General features: G+C 39.6%; 1 protein-coding gene across 5 annotated transcripts in view; it reads right to left on the reverse strand.

Moving 5' to 3' along the window:
• Positions 1-1,216: 1,216 nt before the first annotated feature.
• The window catches only part of PPHLN1 (periphilin 1), a 118,424-nt gene continuing 103,624 nt past the window's right edge, over positions 1,217-16,016 (reverse strand). For all 5 annotated transcript variants that reach the window (XM_019543364.1, XM_019543367.1, XM_019543366.1 and 2 more), the window contains one exon: positions 1,217-1,805. In XM_019543364.1, the coding sequence (XP_019398909.1) occupies positions 1,596-1,805 (210 nt within the window). In that variant the 3' untranslated portion in view covers positions 1,217-1,595. The remainder of the gene's footprint in view (positions 1,806-16,016) is intronic.

Genomic DNA, 16,016 nt, shown 5'->3' on the forward strand with positions numbered 1-16,016 from the left:
CCCGAGCCAGGCATAAAGGCTGTGGCTCCATCTGTAGGGCCTGTAGCAGCGCAGGGTTTGGTGCACCCCACCACCCGGGGGGTGGGGGTATCTTTACCTGTCTGCCAGCCATGGTTGGCTGTGACTGCTGGGCCAAGGTTTGCTGGGCCACAGCATAAAAACTTTGGGAACCCCTGGTATAGTGTACTTTATGACCCTCCCTATCCTCCCCCTCCAAATTCAGTCTATAACAGTGTCAATAACGCTGAAACAAACCTGATCCACAACACAAGTCTGATGTAGACATGTGCATTAAATTCCTAAATCAGAAAGGTATAATCCTACATGCTTTGTACTTGTTGCCTATCGTGGGAAAGTGTAATGTGTGGGAAGCATGCCCCATAATTTTTACATATAGAATTATTACCATCCACTCACTCACACCCTTGCATGTAGTCCAACGAAGTTAATGAGACTATGCAATTTACTTTGTGTCATTAGGCTCACAGTATTTCTGTTAAGTGAAAAAAAGCCTTTGCATCATTCAAGCATTCTGTTTTAGTCATTAAACCCATCTCATTTAGTTTTAATCTTGTTCTAACTAGAGATGTACACAAAGAACTTAATCATACATCTAATTATCAGTATGTAATTGCATTTAGAAATTACATATCTCTAAGAATTGAAAACTTATATGGTAATTTTTTGTTAAAGGAAAAGCCACCGGCACTTAATGCTAACAATCAGGATACCGCATATTTAGCCTTAGATGCATTTTACCTCTGAAAAGTGATTATATAACATTGGCTCTCTCCTACCACAGGGACTTGCTTCCCTTCCGTAACTACCGTTGTCCTTTTTTAAATTCTAGATAGAGCCTGTTGAGTCAAAATAGCTCGTAAGAGTTCAAACAGTTAACTAAAGAGGAAAATCCAATTATAGTTTCACAGAAATAACAAAAAGGAGAAGCCAGCCTACAGATTATTTTTTTTGGTCTGTAGAATGTTAAATGGAGTTTGCAGGGATGATAATTATAAAGTCGATGAGTCTGGATGTTAAGTGAGCAAATTCGCCCTGGCAGTCAGAGACAAAAAATAAATTTCCAGATTCCATTTTTCAGAATGGATCTGAACTTTATAAGCTACAATAAATGAAAAAGTAAAGCATGTTGATGAACACACTTACAATTTTTTCTATATTGTACATAAGCAACAAAACAACTAAGTTCCTGAATAAGTTGAGGAATGAAGAGCTTGCTTCTTGTTATTTTAATAAAAATACAGTGCTCAGTTACACTTCTAAACAACAAAACAAAAGTATACATAAATCAGAATGAACATGTCTTTTTTTCCCTAGGTAATTGTGTAAAGGTTTTCAAAAATAGTGTCACTTTACATCATTATTGAAATGCATATCCTCTTCAAAGGAAGAAATGTCAGACAACAAATACAGAAAAGAAGAATACTGTGGAGACCACAGTGAACAAGCTTAGCTACTATGAAAGAGCATGGGCCTTGGGTTCAAATCTCCAGTAAGATCTCCCCTTCTCCACGAAAAGCATATTTATATATTAATGGCATATACATTACAGAAAATCTAAAAGCATATTTTTTTTCTTAATATTGCCCCTCTTTAAAGGACTCTGATAATTCTTGATTGGCAGCATCATATTCAGCAATGAAATGTTTTAGTTCTTCAATGCATCGCTCACCTATCTCATGCAAATTCTGTCTGAGAGCAAACTGAATAGACTTTTCTAATGAAGGATCCTTATCAATCAGCATCTTCACCACCATACCAAAGGTTTCACAATCTTGTCTGTAAACCTAAAAGCAATAAATATTAGAAGCAGATTAAAATGCAAGAATATTTACACAATAAGTCAGAATATTCCCTCCTCCTACCAAGTTAAAGAACTATGACAATAACAAAATCAAATGAATAATGGATAATGGAGTCAACATGAATTTGGCACGTTAGACTGTCTTATAAATTTTTTATATCCCAGGCCTGCTCTAGCTGTAACACAGTCAAATGTAGTTAGTGCAGCACTACTTTGAAACAAGAAATAATTCTCATCAGAGGAAATAAAAATTAAATATGGCAATTAATTTCTCTTGTAGTAACAACTAAAGTGTAATACAGTAGCAGAGCAGAGAAAGAATAAATTTAAACATAATTTACACTTTTGTTTGCAACAAAATTTGGGTTTAATCTTTTCAAGCATCTGATTAATCTTTAAAATAGCAATTAGTTAATTTACCTTTTGATAAGACTTGAAGGTGTCTTGCACTATTTCACCAAATATATTTCATGTTTCTTGGCAATTTCAAAATCACCTATTAGGGCAAACTGGATACATTTCTTATAGAGAGGCTTAAATGAATATTGAAGTATTATATGTTTGATGGTACTGGTGATTCAGCCTTGAATAGAAAATGCCTCTGTAAGAGAGACCTCAATGCAAAAAAGTGACGGCAAGGCTAACACTGGTGGTTACAAAGTAAGGCCTAGCATATACGACAAAGCTTTGTTGGCAGAACTAAAATTCTGTTGGCAAGGCTTTGAGCACATCTATGCTCACAGCTCCTCTGTGGCATCAGATGTCTCCTTTGTGCCTACAGAGTTCCACCACATTTGCCAAGTGGCATATAAGCTTCAGCTGCCACCTGACAGCCAGCACAAAGTACAGGCACTCCCACATACTCTGCCAGCTGTTTTGCACCCTGAGCACCAGGTGCCTTCCCAAGGAACACTTTGCCAGTTGTTGAGTAGAGCCACCACGAGCAGCTGGCTAGATTGGGGTCTTTGTATGTCACCACATTCTCCAGCAGCAGGTAAGTCCATATGGACTATACGTGTGTGCCTGTGACCAAATACACTAGCAGCAGTTGGGTCCATATGGCTTATATGCTTGTGTGTGTTCGTGCGTGAACTAATACTCTAGCAGCAGTTGGATTTGTATGTGTGCATCCTATGTCCTACGTGTGTGTGCACAACCAAATACTCTAGCAGTAGTTAGGTGGGCGGATGGGTGTGACCAAATGCTCTAGCAGCAGCTGGGTCTGTATGTTCTATATGGGGGGAGAGTGTGCACACGCGTGCACATGCATAGGTGCATGCACACAGGTGTAGGCAGGGGAAGGAATGGTGAAGACAGACAAGAAAGCTGCATTAAAATGATAAGATTGTGAGACTGGAAATGTACCAGGACTCTGCATGAAACAGCTCTTTCCTATTTTAATATCCTTTCCACCTATGCTTGTGACCTCATCATGTTTGTTTTTTTAATTTATAATTTAATTATGCTCCTGTTAAATAGGGGCTACAGCCCTAGTCCTGAATTACAACTCTGTTCTGTATGTACAACAAGCATAAGAGCATATGCACAGTCTAAGAGAGATGAACAAGTAATACTGTAAGTCAGAATAATAGTCTTACAACAACCCCTCTGAAGTAAGCACTGTAAGCCATATTAGAGAGGTAAATTAGGACACAAAGATGTTCAAGACTTTCAGCAAACCACACTGTCTATATTTCATTGCTGTAACCACTGGACCACCCCTTCCCTGACTGGTTAATAAATGTACTTGTTCCCCAAAGAGAAACTAGTCAAAGTATATGGACTCACCTACACATCTACTCTATTCTCCCATCACACAAGGCAATACAATAAAATCCTGCCCTGTTCAGTATCCCTCAGATACCTGTTAGATTTAAGTATTTAAAAGTGTCTATGAAGTGTCTTTGGTAAGCCATTACACCTTCAAACAGTTTTTAGCACTTTTGAAATACTATATATTTCCACAATAAATTTGCCAATCAGAGTAAAGAGATGAGCTTAATTTTTTTAATGAGAATTCTATTGCATAACAATTTAACACAGATGATTTTTGTGCCTGAAAGCCTGGTCCAGTAAAAGGTGTCTTTACTGCCGCATCAGCCTTGTTTTCTTATCCTAAAGTAATTATCCTTTGTATACTAATATCTAATTTATTCTGTGAAAGTTTGTTTAAAGGTAGAGAACATTATATAACTCCTCTAGCATGAAAATGCTCAATCACTGTCATGTTATAGCTACGTCACAATGTTCAAGGGTGGTTCAAATCAAGGAATGAGATTTTCAAGGGAGCCATGCTTTCAAAAGTTAGTCACCTAAGTTTTTTCTAGGCAAGAATATTTAATTTCATATGGCATAATGTAACAGAAATTCCTCCCCAACAAGTGGTTAATGTGTTCCTTTTCTAACATCACTGGCCAACTTCCATTTTTTTAATTCTCTGCACTTCTAACTGGTGATAACCTAGTTTTATTTTTTTCTGTGCATTGTTTAGGATGAAAACAAATAAGCAATCAACATTTCTGATCTTTCCCCGAGGATGACTGATGAACATTCAACACTATCAACTAAATCCATAGTGGGATTTAGTGAGATGTATATATGTTTTCTTTCCACATACATCTATAGATGGTAACACAAATAAAGTAATTGTGACTGAAAAATTCTCCTGTAGTACAGAATATGCATTTCATGAGAACGGATCAAAAGGACAGCACAGGGGACAAAACTCACATCAGAGGGGCAGGAAAAGACAATGTCTAGGCATTATGCCATCACAGTTAAATCACTCCCAGAAATAACAAGAAGGAATCTGGAATTTTTAATCAAATCAGACAACACAACTGATGTTTTTGATGAGCACTTTGTAACAGGCAAAAGAGAAACTACCATTTTCACAAACTGCTTGGCACTAAACGTATGTGAATTTCTTTTATTTATTTTCACACACTACAATATCTGAATAAGACAATGCCACCGCACATATTTTTAACACAATCTCTTAAAAGATAGTATTCCTATGGGATATGCTACTAGAGCAAATAAGTTTCCTGTGCACTGCTTTGTACACTTCCGCTGTCCCTTAGTGCTCCAGCAGCAGAATAAGAGCCTCACATATTTAGTGCATTTTTCACAGCACTAAAATTATGGGTCTGGCAAAGACAACTTCAAAGCACAGCTAACTTTAGTGATTATTTCCTTGGACTCTTTTCCAAGGAATGAAAAAGTTCAGAAACATTACCCTGTATCTAATTAACCATGTGACAGACAGATGGTTTCCGCCTTCCCAAAAATTTTTTTTTTTTTTTTTTTTTTTTTTTAGCTTTTAGGTATTGGGAGAAAAATGTCTTTTTTCCCTTATCACATCTTTATTTGTTCTCTTTTATCACCTTTGAAGTATTCAAACTAAGAATATGTGAATGACATTCTACAGGTAACCTGGCAATTGACTGTCTTCACAAAGCCTTTTATGGCATTGACACAATCACATCTACAACCAAAGAATAGGTGTTAAGCACATTAGTAAAGACTACAAGGGACATGTTTTTTTGAAAGGCCTTTTGTACTAAAGGGTATCTAAAGGAAGTATTGGGACAAGTAGATTTGATCCCTTTTAGTACATCTTCAGATAAACTTCATATTACAGACTTACAGTACCATTTAAATTAATGGTTATTTTCTCTTATAACATGTAGAACTGCACTATTTAAGATATCTGTGTACTGTGTACTGTTTTTTAAATCCTAAAGTCCACCTGAATATATTTTTGTGCAGTGCTTCAAAAAGATAATAAAATGAAAAATGTGAGCTATTATATTATCATGTCTGAAACATTTTACCTTAATTCACTGCTATGATAGTCAATTAAATAAGATCACAGGAGAGTTTATTTATTTATTTTTACTTACTATGGCAAATGATTTCAGAAGCCACAAAATGTACAGAATACTAAAAATGGGGGAGGGGGGACCCTTCTCCCTCCACCCCCAGATATTCCATTGAGAACAAATTAATACTTTGGAAACAACAGAAAATAAACATTTTATTTTCAACAGATAGGTTAGAAAGAACTTGATCTGCTCCCCCTTTAAAGAGGTGTTAGGAACCAGATGTCAGGCTAGCTAGGAAGGTTTGGGCAGTAACAGCTGTAGTGATGCAGTCAGCCCCTTCCAAAAGAGCTCTGAAGCCTTTTTAAGATGCGACATTGGCCCTGCATACAAAGACGGGATCTTCAAAAATTCAATTCAGCAGAGGAAAGATTCAGTTTCAAGGAAATAAACAGTGAATAAGGCCACGTGAAATTCTGAACTTTAACAAAGACAGGAAACAGCAGAAGATTCCAAACGTAAAATCACTTAATAAAAACAATTCTTTGCTGCAGGGAAAACTGAATCTGGATTTGGATCTTGAGTACTTCCAAAATATCCCTATCTTTGGAATTGAGGCTGATACGGATTCTGAGCTCAGGCCATTGAAAAGTTCATCCCTAAACATCTGGAACTGAACACTAAAAATGATTCCATGTGCGAGGAAAGAGATTATAGATTTCCTATAGAACAAGAACTATACAAGCAGCACCATTACTCTGTTTGCTATACATGGCAGGTAATCCTGAAAGCAGCTAAAGCTATATAGGGTGATCATTTACCAGAGCTGTAACACAGTGTTATTCTCTGACCTAAGCTGTCTCAGACATAATGGAAAGAATTTGTACTACTTTAACAAACAGATGAAGAAAGAGTAGAAACAGCTGCAGTATTCCTATTAAAAGTCTGTATTATCTAAGAAGAAAAAGTGCATTAGCAGACTTCAATTCCTGTTTGAAAAGATCCTTAAAGCCAACAAATCTGGCACTCTTGAGTTTTCAAAGAACAAAAACTATATTCAATTTTGAGACCTTTCATTATTTAAAAGGACACAGCCAAGATAGAGTCCCACACTGTGTTATTCACTGTACATACTGTTAGCACCGGTTTCAGCTAAGGCTATGGGCACACAAACAAGGTCTCATGAAGTAATCAAGACTGCATTATAGCATGTCAGCTCTTCTACAGCAATTGTCTTTATGAATGCTCTTACACTGTGGTAAAGGTGAGGTAGCTTTTCTCTCGATCAAAGTGAGGTATGTGATTTCATATTTTCTGGGAGAAAGTGGTGTAGTTGATGTGTTAGCTTGTCTCATGGTAAACTGTGTTCCTACATCCTACTATTTAAAGGTGAGATGAACATATCAGCTAATACACACAAAAGTGGTACTGTTTTAAATGTATAGGTAATTGAAATAGTAAGTATCCTCACCCCCAGTGTGGATACAGTTAAAGCTCGTGAAGCTATTCCCAGATAGAAAGGAAGCACCATACTGTGTAACACTGATACAAATTCTTCATGTAGACTGGGCTTTATCATACACAAAACACATTGTCTTTAACTGGCCAAGTACAGTGCTAGGATTTAACTTGACTAGTTTAAAATATGTGCTATGTGTTAAAATATACACCTGCTTTTTTTCTACACTGTGCTTTCCAATACACTATGTAGAATCTGTTAGTTAAAATAACCTAACATCATATCTGTGAATAGCACATGATTATGCAATTGTCATAAACCATCAACATAAACAGCTATTATATACCAGGCATTTCTGAACCATCAAGCGTTTGACTGTGCAACTTCAATGTTGTTTTAATGGTACAATTTATATTGAGATAATATAGATACCCTATGATACTTTTTTTCCCCCCTAAAAATGGCCTTTTTAAATTCTATAAAAAATAAAAAGTTCCTGTGTGAACTACCAAGGTTGTATTCTTGTAAACTGGCCTATATTTAATGGGGGTGGATTTAATTGAGAGGGGGAAAAGTTGGTTACCTCTGAAATTCGAGGGCTCTTAAAGTCAATTTAAGGATGAATTTAAAACACTCTTGAATTTCAGAGGCAACCAAATTTTCCCTCTCTCAATATAAGAAAAAAATAAAACATCAAATAAAGACCAATTTATAGGCATAAAACCTCTACAGTGCATAGAGAAGCTTTTTATTTTTAACAGACTTTAAGAACAGGCCATCTTTAGAAAAAATATTTGATTTGAAAAGGGGCATTTTATATTTGAACTAATATAGTATTGGTCTGGCTCTCGCCAGTATATACAAGACAGCTGAGCTATATAGGTGAGTCAACGTTAGTACGGGAACAAGAATAGGTTGTTCTAAAAACTTAGGGGAGGTAATAAAACTATCAATGGTTTGTTGCATCTTTCAGGTACTGATAAGAACCTAAAGAAGTGTCTTAAAAACTTAAAGTGGGGCAATGAGTGAGGCCACTGAAAATTAGAGGGAGCATGTTGTGGAAGGGAGGGAAGGGATGGAGCTCACTGGAAAGAAAGAGATGATAATAACTAGTTATTCCTTTTCAGGAAGGCTGATTTCCTCAGCAAAAGGCAGGATAGATCTGTGTTCCTACACAGTGTCTGATGAATAAGCTTCCACTAGACATCTCTGATTCAGTTAGACTCATTGTCACTAGCAATCCCTCAATACAAGGATGATCTCTACCTACAACAGCTCATTGATGGTTCTTGAAGTGACTTAAAGAGTCTAATTCTTAATCCAATCTTTAGTTAGACCATAAAATGCAAATCTACCTTGCCTTCTCCCTGACTTCAGACTAACATAACTAATTACTTCTCAGATTTGCTAAAACAATGATCCTCAACCAATGTGCTACACCACCCTGGGATGCCTTGAGAACCTTTCAAATGTACAGTGGGGTGCCATAATGTTAGCATTATCAGGGGCACAAACATGCTTCAGAGATAAACCCAAAGATTTCAAACAGGAATCCACAGTGTCAAAAACATTTTGACCTGCTGTGGGGTTTTGGAGGTCTCTGCAACAGAAGAATGGCTCTATTCTATATCTATTGTAAAAACTGAGTTCCAAGAGGTGCCTTGAGTCTAAAAAGGTTGAGCACCCCTGTGCTAGAATATAGCAATGTTTTGGCAAGTGAGTAGATCATTTGATGATAATGTGATTTTTACTATATGCCTCAAACTTCTGTAATGCAAAGTTAAAGTTACCTTGTGTTAGTTCAGAATGAACTGAGTGGCTAACAAATCTCTAAATAGCAGGAAATGAAGGATTAAGGTAAATGTAAACACCTGAAAATCAGAAAATGCAAAATTAAAGCATATACCAATCCCAGAACATTCATTTAGGATTGGTAGAGAGAGGTAATCCATGTTACTCTGAAGTCAGGCAGAAGACAGGGCAAGGGGAACTTTAAACATTAATACATTCAGAAAGGTTTTTGTAGGCTACAGCCTACTTCGTCAGGTGTAGAGAAGAGTAAGTAAAAGCAATGTCTCAAGAAATGTACTAGAGCTATATGGAAAGGGTGCTAATATTTTACTTGATTTGTGTGCAGCAAGTTCAGTATTTAGGTGTGGGAAGGTCCTTGACTGCTAGTTTTGTCATAGCAGTCAAGAAAAGGTTAATCTACACAGCACTACCGCACTGACATGCTTCCTGTAGCATCTCAAAGAACAGAGTGAGGAAAAGGAGCATTACTCAGAGCAGACAGACCGGTGGTGGGGTATACCGCACCTGCATTTCCTGATTTTCAGGGGTTAATTTAAGGTTAGCAACTCTCCATATTCTGCAAGAATGCTAGGCACCAACTGACAACCAGAAGTCTGCATTAACGTTTTGGTGTATATAAGTTGCTTGATTTTAACGAGAAATTTCTCCACATCTCCATGTACCACAACCCAACTCTCCCCCTTCACTGCCGGTGGCTTTTAGCAGGGATTACTCAGCCACAGAATGCACTGGCTGCATGGCCTCTTTACTGCCGGTGTATCACCTCCTCCAGATCCTCCGTCTCTGTGCCCGGATCCTCCCTCCCTAACCACCTTCCACACAAAGACACAAATACAGACATGGGATCTGCAGGCTGAGGAAATGAGGATACAAGACAGTGAAAGAGCTAGTATGGAATCACTTGGAGACATGAGAGAAAGGATGGTCCAGGACCTAGAAGCAGTTTTCTGCCCTTTGCCAGATATCCTGTGTAAATTTGGGCAGGTCAGCTTGTCTGTGCCCCAAGCATCCATGTCAACAGGGATGCTGGCACGATAACTTGCTGTGTTAAAGACTGAGACACTGGCACTACAGTGATAAGGACAAGTTCTATCATTCATATGAAAAATAAAACCAAAGGCCTAACATCCCCAACAGCAGATTTCCACCATATTCCTTCTCACCTTCCTCTTCTCTCTGTTCCAGTTTTCTCAGCACGCTTCCTCCATGTTTTGACCTCTCTCCCATTCCCCCCCTGCAGTTCTCCCTATCACTGCTCAAACCTCTCCCATGTTCCCCCCAACAGGGCCATTGCTTCAAACACTCTCTTCGCTGACTTTCCTTGTGCTTTGAGCACTGAACCCCTTCCTTTGCCACACACACCAACTCCAGTTTCCTCCTTTCTTTTTTGTACTTCTGGGAAATTTAGGGTGGCTATGGGAAAGCAATAGGTTTGTAAGGAATGCATACACCATAAGGAGGAAGAAAGAGGCAGGAAACTGGAGGTACAGATTACCTACCACAAAGAAAAGGGCTTTATATGACCTTCTTTACCACAAGAGACTCAGAAAGGTGTGAGGTTTCTTACTTTTATCACAATGAGATGTTCCCAACTGAAGGAGAACACCCTATGGGGATAAATACTGCCTGAAGTGACAGCTCTGGGATGTGTGAAGTTCCCCATTCAATGGGTATTCTCGCCTCCCGAGAGCCCGTGCCATGTAGGAAGCATGTCTGTTCTGAGCTCCTCACCCAGAGGCAGCCCCCACACCAGTTTCCAACTCATATGGGAAGGAAAGTCAGGGAGAACAACTCACATTTCCCTTGGGAGTGGGGCCCAGCGGACCTCAGATCATAGCTCACAAAAACCAGCAACATACCTAGTAGTTATGCTCAAGTACCTGTACAGACAATGTGTAATTTATTACCTTTCAGAAATAATGTTCTCAAATAGGTCTATAACTCAGACCTATTTCCAAAGTAAGAAATCTCCTCAGCAGAAGCAGGTAGTAGCAACATGCCCACTGATAATTCTCGAGTTTCTGTCAAAGGCAGAATCTGAACTCACAGTTAATGAGCGCAACACAGGTTTAAAAACAATAGCATGACCCCAGCCTTTTGTAGACTAACTAAATAAGAGATGCATAAACTTTTGTAAATAGTGGCTTATTTTATCAGATGCTACATGCCCACCGATAGCTAGGCCAACATAGCTGGTGTTCGCATAGCCTCCTGATGGAGAGGGTGCATTTTCTGACACGAGTTTTTCTAAAGACATTTATACCACTTTCCTTAACAAAATAAGCAAAGCCAAAAAAACCCCTCTGGCCTTCTGTCAGTATGGCCACATCTATACCAAGCTTTTTTTGTCAGTTAGGGGTATAATTTTTCTTTGCTCTCTTAAAATGACATAGCTGTTGTAGCAGACATTGTAATATTGACTCAGGTGCTAATCTTGTTTCTACATTCATTTAATTTGTTCTGAATCCAGCTGCTGATGTATTTGAGCTCTTAACTTAAACGTCAATAATTACTTTAAGTCCTGCAAAAAGACACTGGTATCATTCACTGGCTGTGATAAGCCTTAAGTGGCAAAGATAAATTTTGGGACAATCCGAGCCACACTCATAGCTCCTGGCACAATAAAAAAAACTGTCAGAAAATCAAACCGATTTTGTCAAAGGATATATATTTTTGAAGCCCTGCCTGAAATTACCCCAAATTTCGGATGCTATGTCTATTTAGCACTCCTATGAAAAACAGTATTTATCACTGAGCATGAAGTTCTTAGGGAACTCTGAATCAACTTCTATACAAAGAGATGCCAGGCCTTACCTATAGCAGTGCTAGTCTACAATAATAAAACAGAGGTCAAGGTTACCTTTTACTTCCAGATAGACAACCAAATACAAATCATCTAATTTTAGGACAGATTGCTGGTTTAAGTAGGACGTCCCATCTGATCCATGTTAACCTTTCCTCACATGCCTGACTGAACATGTAAAATCTTACTTTATAATTGCAAATTTAAATTCTAACAAACGAGGAATCTGTCTATTCATTTATAGACTGACATTGACATTAGAGCTCCCTGTTCCTAGTGTCAAAAATGTTCATATGTCATGTTCACATAAATATTGCAGTGACACCCATATTGTAAAATGCTGATCTCCCTGTGAAAATGTATCACAGAATTTTCACAATGCTATAAAAGGCGATATTAATCCAATTTAAAATGTAACAAAATACCTCAAATGCAATGGACTACTATGTCCCTTCTTGCAAAAGTTGACATACAAAAATTCTTATTATACTAGGTGCCAGGTAATCATCAGTTTTTCCTTACAAACTCTATATTTCACGTTCATGAGTAAAATATTTAATCTTGAGATCCACCATGAGGAAAAACACACTATAAGATGCCTCTTTTGCAAACGTATGTAATCCATGTGATTTTACATTGTTTTTCTGTTTACCTGAATTACTTTTTATGGTTCTAAAAAGCAAATACAAATACAAGAAGTTTATTCCTGTGCATTATATGTATAGTTAATTTTAAACTATGAGTGTGAACAATCTCATATATTCCTTTCTTAAACATGGACTAACCATTTTGCTTTGGATCTGTATGGTAATTTTCATATCCATTAATCACTGTGTTTATATAGCAATTACATATTTATTGAAATGCAAATTGAGAGAAACAAATTATCAAATCTACTACATAATAACTAATCATTTTATGTTAATCTGTTTCTTAATGAAGAAATGTAAAAGAAAGTTACTTGAACTCAAATACAATTCTGGCTCCCTTTAATTAGGACCAGAATTGTATTTGTACATTTCTAGTTTAATAGTTTTATAGATTTGCTAAAATATATAAAAAGAAAATCTTTAAAAATGCAAAAGAGTTAGCACTTTGTTAATCAGTTGGCAGACATATTATAAATACTTTAGAGTGTTTTCAATTGTTAATTACAATTTTATGAAAAAAATGTAAGTACAAATTCCAGTTTGAATTTCCAGTTCAAAACACACTTCATCATCTAACAGATGCTGGTAGCTATCCTGGCATTAGAAACAGAAGAAGTGCCACACTGGGTCAGATCAATGCTCCACCTAGTCCAGCATCTTGTTTCCAAATGTAGAAGAAACTGATGCTTTAAAGCAGTGATTCTCAGGGTTCCTTGAGATGTTTCAAGAAAGCCATGGAGTGCTATGCCATATTAACACCATTAGGTGACCCAACATGATTCACAGGATAAAACCAAAGGGTGCCTGTAGACATGCAGGATGCCTGTTCTGATAGATTATAATTACAGTACGTCAGAGCAGACTCGATTAATTAAGTCTTGTGGAGCATGCTAATATAAGCACCCTCCAGCAGCCTTGGCATCTCATATGTTCAGCTCCGGAGAGCTGCTCTAATTAAAGCACCACCTCAACCACAAAGCATGTGTAAAGATGCCCAAAGATTTCAAAGAGGAATCCATACTGTTAAAAATATTCTGGCATGTTGTGGTCTGAGTTCTTTGCAACAGAAAAATTGCTCTATTATCGTTCTGTAGCCAAAAAAGGAGTAAAACCGAAGAGCTGGTATATTCCAAGAAGTGCCTCAAGTCTAAAATGGTTGAGAACCACTGCTGTAGACTGAGAGCAATAAATTGAGTATATCTAGAGTGATCTACCCCTTGGTTCATTACCCTCCCTGATATACACCATCAGCAGTTTAGAAATGCCAGGGGAATCATCTGTGAAGCACTGCTGTAGAACAGTTCTACTCTGAAAAGAGACCCTCTAAAACTGGGGTAGGTGATTATTGTGGCTGTAGGGCCATTTAACAAGTTTTGACAAGCTGTCAAGGGCCACACACACCAAATCCTTCAGAAGATAACTTTTTAACAAATTATAGATAAAAAAACAAAATATACACTAAAAATCAAATATCTACTATAAAATATTTTAGTTCAAAAATAATTTTTGTCCTGACTTATGGTTTTTTTTGAGTAGTGTATATAGAAGTAATTGCATAATAGCTCAAAATAAAGTCTTACTTTTGTATATTTTGTGGGAGGGGAAATGGGTGTGTTGTGGCCAGTGGCGATATATAGGGGGTGCACGTGCACCACCTGAGAGCAGTGGTGCACCCCCTGACAGCCAGCATTTCCCACTTAGGCGATCGGCAGGCAGGAGCACTGGTGCCCCGCAAGAGCACCAGCTGGGGAGTGAGGGCACCAGGAGAAGGGTTACTGGCACTTCCGGGCGCACCCCTGGCCCTTCTGGGCCTGCACGATGTGCTGTGGGGGACACCTCCCCTGTCACTGACAGGCCACTGGGGGGGGGGGCAGGGAAAGTGCCCCCCTAACTCAGGAGGCACCAATCTCCCATGGTTGTGGCTGTGTTGGGGTGTAGGCATTTGGGGTGTGTGGAGGACTGGCTGGCTTGCTGGCTGTGTGACAGGTCCTGGGAGCCAGCAGGGGTGGATGGGAAGGAGCGGGGATCAAGGGGATCAAGGGCAGCAAGTGCCCTTCCCCTCCACCCAGCCTGTGGCTGGCCCTGTAGCACTCTGCATGGAGCCAAGCCTCATCTTGGTACAGCCCACACCTTGTTGCATTCCTGCTCACCCTTGCCCCGCCAGTGTGCACAGCTTCCTGATGGGGTTGCCCCCTGCGTGGCTGCAGCTGCCTGAGGACTGCTCATCTCCCCAATGCCTCTGGCAGCATTTCACCCTGCTGCACTGCTCTGGGCCGCAAGCAGTGCAGGGAAGCCATGGGGATGTGTGCTGGGCACTACATGCCTCAGTGTGCCTCAAGATGGAGGAGCAGGCAGCCCTGGACTGGCTGTTCCCCCGTCTCCATGTGCCTCAGCATGGGGGGTTCCACTACGGCACATGGAAACGGGGGAGCAGGCTGGCTGGGGGAGTGCTGCGGAGTTGCTGGCTGGGCTGCAGGGTGCCTCAGCATGGAGGCTCTGCAAAACACAGTAACGGGGGAGCAGGCAGCCCTGGGCTGTCAGGGGCATCAGCCTTGGGCTGTCTGCTCCCCCATCTCCACATGCTGCTTCTCAACTGGCTGGGGTGCAGGGTTCCTCAGTATTGGGTCTACCTGCCAGCTAGCTCAGCACTGAGGCACCCTGCGCCCCAGCCAGCCCACCACCCCTGCAACACATGGACTCCAGTTGGAAGGAGCTGGGTATGTGCAGTTTGCCCATAGCAGGGCAGTGGCCCTCAACAAAGGTCCTGTACAGGGCCGTGCATGCCACTACTATTTGTGCTGCTGCAAGAGCGTGCCCTTGCTCATCTGAATGTGGCCAGAGATTTCAAATCAGAATCCACCATGTTAAAAACATGCTGACCTGCTGTGATCTTTCAAAGTGGTTAGCAACGGAAGAATTGTGCTATTATTTTTTTGTAGTCACAAAAATTAGCAAAAACTAAGAGTTGGCATTTCTGAGGGCTGCCATGAGTCTAATAGGGGGTGCCTTAAGTCCAGGGGTGCTTGGAGCCTAAGAAGGTTGAGAGCCACTGGTCTAAGGACTGTATCCTACAATGTACTGAATGCTTCCTGTGCTGCTGTGTTTCCTACTCTTCAACCTAGATGAGAGCTGAGGCAAGTTGGCAGTACACAGGCTCTTAAAATGCAGTTTTAATTCTGAACAGGGATTGTTCAAAATGGCACACCTACCTAACCAATCTGTCCCTGAATATAATCCGTTTTAAGGGTTTTTAATTGCATTTTACTCCTATTGACCCTGTGGAACCATCACAGCTCAAATTGAACAAGCTGTGGATTTGATTCTACCTGCAGTCATAGATAATCATTCACTAATGAAATCTGAGTAACAAATTTTGACCAGGTGCTGCCAATTAGCAGTCCCATGCAAGGTTTAAGGTGCAATAAGTGCAGTTTGCTGCACCACAAACCACACGTGTCTGCATGTGTGGATGCGGCCTCTAGGTTTATCTTGTGAATCAGTTTGCACACCTAAGAGTGCTAACATTTCATGACTTCTCACAGCACCCCTGAAAGGATCTCGAAGTACACTGTAAATATATTTTGAAAGGATCTCAAAGTACCCAGTTAGGATCTCAAAAACTCAGTGTCTTAGACAAGTGAGGCTC

The sequence above is a fragment of the Crocodylus porosus genome, unplaced genomic scaffold (assembly GCF_001723895.1).
Source record: "Crocodylus porosus isolate Cpor-Errol unplaced genomic scaffold, CroPor_comp1, whole genome shotgun sequence".
Taxonomy (NCBI): domain Eukaryota; kingdom Metazoa; phylum Chordata; order Crocodylia; family Crocodylidae; genus Crocodylus; species Crocodylus porosus.